At 65.4% G+C, this 1,871-nt stretch overlaps 1 protein-coding gene across 2 annotated transcripts in view; it reads right to left on the bottom strand.

Moving 5' to 3' along the window:
• Window positions 1–299: 299 nt before the first annotated feature.
• Window positions 300–1,871, bottom strand: part of TMEM59L (transmembrane protein 59 like) — a 5,902-nt gene continuing 4,330 nt past the window's right edge. The window contains exons 4-8 of one of the 2 annotated variants that reach the window (XM_054050258.1): window positions 1,576–1,722; window positions 1,371–1,479; window positions 966–1,077; window positions 700–841; window positions 300–458 (exon numbers count right to left, since the gene is read on the bottom strand). In XM_054050258.1, the coding sequence (XP_053906233.1) occupies window positions 303–458; window positions 700–841; window positions 966–1,077; window positions 1,371–1,479; window positions 1,576–1,722 (666 nt within the window). In that variant the 3' untranslated portion in view covers window positions 300–302. The remainder of the gene's footprint in view (window positions 459–699; window positions 842–965; window positions 1,078–1,370; window positions 1,480–1,575; window positions 1,723–1,871) is intronic. The other variant, XM_054050259.1, reaches the window with a different exon arrangement.

The raw sequence follows: 1,871 nt of genomic DNA, 5'->3' as shown, positions 1-1,871 counted from the left end.
TCCCCTCAGCCTCCCCACTCTGGCAGCTCCTCTCTTGGCTCTCCAGGGCTGGAAAACCAGAACCCCAGCAAAAAGGACATCTATGGAGGAGGCAAAGCCACAGCCCGGCTCCCGGGAGCCTCCTCCGCAGCCGCTGTCCCTGGGGAGGAGCGCGGGACCGATCCAGAGCATCCCCCGGACCCCCAGTGCCAGAGGTGTCCCACCAGGAGCTGGGACGTGGGGTGGCGGAGCAGGACCAGGGGTGATGCCGTGGGGACGGTGACAGGGAGGTGGCATGGAGGTGATGGGAAGGGGCGGGAGAGCTACAGGACCGTCTTGTCCAGGTCGACTTTGAGGGGCAGCGGCCCCGCGTCCTCGCCACCGGGGCAGAGGGTGACGGTGATGACGGGCGGCAGGGGGAAGGTGCCGGAACCATCCAGGTCTTCCAGGTACTCCTTGTCCCCATTGATGCTCAGAGGCTGGAAGAGAGGCAGAAGGGACCGCGCAGCCCTGGAGTAGGGGACGGAACCTCTTTGTCCCCACGCTGGGGACACCGTGGGGCTGTCTGGGGACAGCATGGACACGCCGGCAAGGCCAGGGGACCACCAACCCCTTATGGCCACACCTCAGCCCTGCAAGGTTCACCCAAACGTGACGGGGAGACCCAAGGTGTCGGGGACCCCCATAAGACCCCCCCCCCGAGTGCCCTGAGCGCCATACCTGGGTCTTGACGTGCTGCTCGGGGGCCGTCACCAAACTGGCACAGCTCAGCCACAGCATCACCATGATGGAGAGGAAGAGGCAGGCGGCCAGGATCCAGCGAGGAAGCCCCGAGCGCCTGTAGCACCCCACGGCCCCCCACCAAGGAGAAAGGACGGGTTTATGGCAGGGCACGAGGTGGGAATCTCAGGGTGGGGGGGAAGAGGAGCATCTTCTCCAGTGCATCCAGCAGGTCCAGGCTCCCCTGGGGACCCCTCCCCACCTACTTGGACATGCAGCCGAGGAAGTCGTGCTCCGCTTGCGGGGGGTCCGCGTTCTGCGCCTTGGCTTTGCCGCGCGGCTCCTTCGCGGGGGGCTTGTCCCCCATCACCCGGGGGTCTGCAAGGGCAAAAGCGATGCCGAGCCCACTCCTCAGCCCCTGCCAGCGCACCATGGGGTCCCCTCTCCCCCCAAAGGACCCCCTCCCCACTGAGGGGGTGCAGACCATCTCAGCAGCTTCTCGGAGCGGGTCCCCATTCCGGAGTCGCCCCCCGCGTGGGTGCGGTGCGAGGGAAGCTAATCAGAGCTGAGGAGCGGGTAATTTATTTAGCTCTGGAGAGATCAGATGAGCGCCAGGAAGGCTTGGAGGTTCCCAACCCCCCCCCGCCAGCCTGGACATCCCCCCCCGGCACCTGTGTGGGGCTGGGGGACGCGGGGGCTGGACCCCGGCCCCGGCCGTGGCGGCTGCTCCGGCTGCATCTCCTGAGCCTCGGGGACCAGATACTCCATCTCCGGCTGGGACTGATGGGTCGGAAGGGAAAAAGGGAGGAAGCGGTGAGGAAAGGGGTCCCCACCCCTCTTGGCACCCAGCAGAGAGGGGACGCGGGACACCCCCACCTGAAACACCACGACTTTGCCATCGTCCGCCTGCAGGTAGAAGGTCCAGGTGGAGGAGATGAAGCTCTGGGCAGAGCTGACAATGTCATTGCAAAAGGTGGAGACCAAATCGAACATGGAGAATGACGGCACCTTCAGCTCCGGGCTCTGCAATGGAGCATGGACATCGTGTCACCATCGTCCCCTCATCACCCACCCAAGTGGACAACGTTCCACCTCGGGAATGTGGCTGGGTTGACTTGGGCGCCCAGATCTGGGGCTCAGCTTCCTTCTCCCAGGGATGGGGATGTGAAGGA

This window comes from Cuculus canorus, chromosome 27, assembly GCF_017976375.1.
Source record: "Cuculus canorus isolate bCucCan1 chromosome 27, bCucCan1.pri, whole genome shotgun sequence".
Classification (NCBI taxonomy): domain Eukaryota; kingdom Metazoa; phylum Chordata; class Aves; order Cuculiformes; family Cuculidae; genus Cuculus; species Cuculus canorus.
The sequence above is the reverse complement of the archived record's forward strand: the minus strand, read 5'-3'. Positions and strand labels throughout refer to the sequence as shown.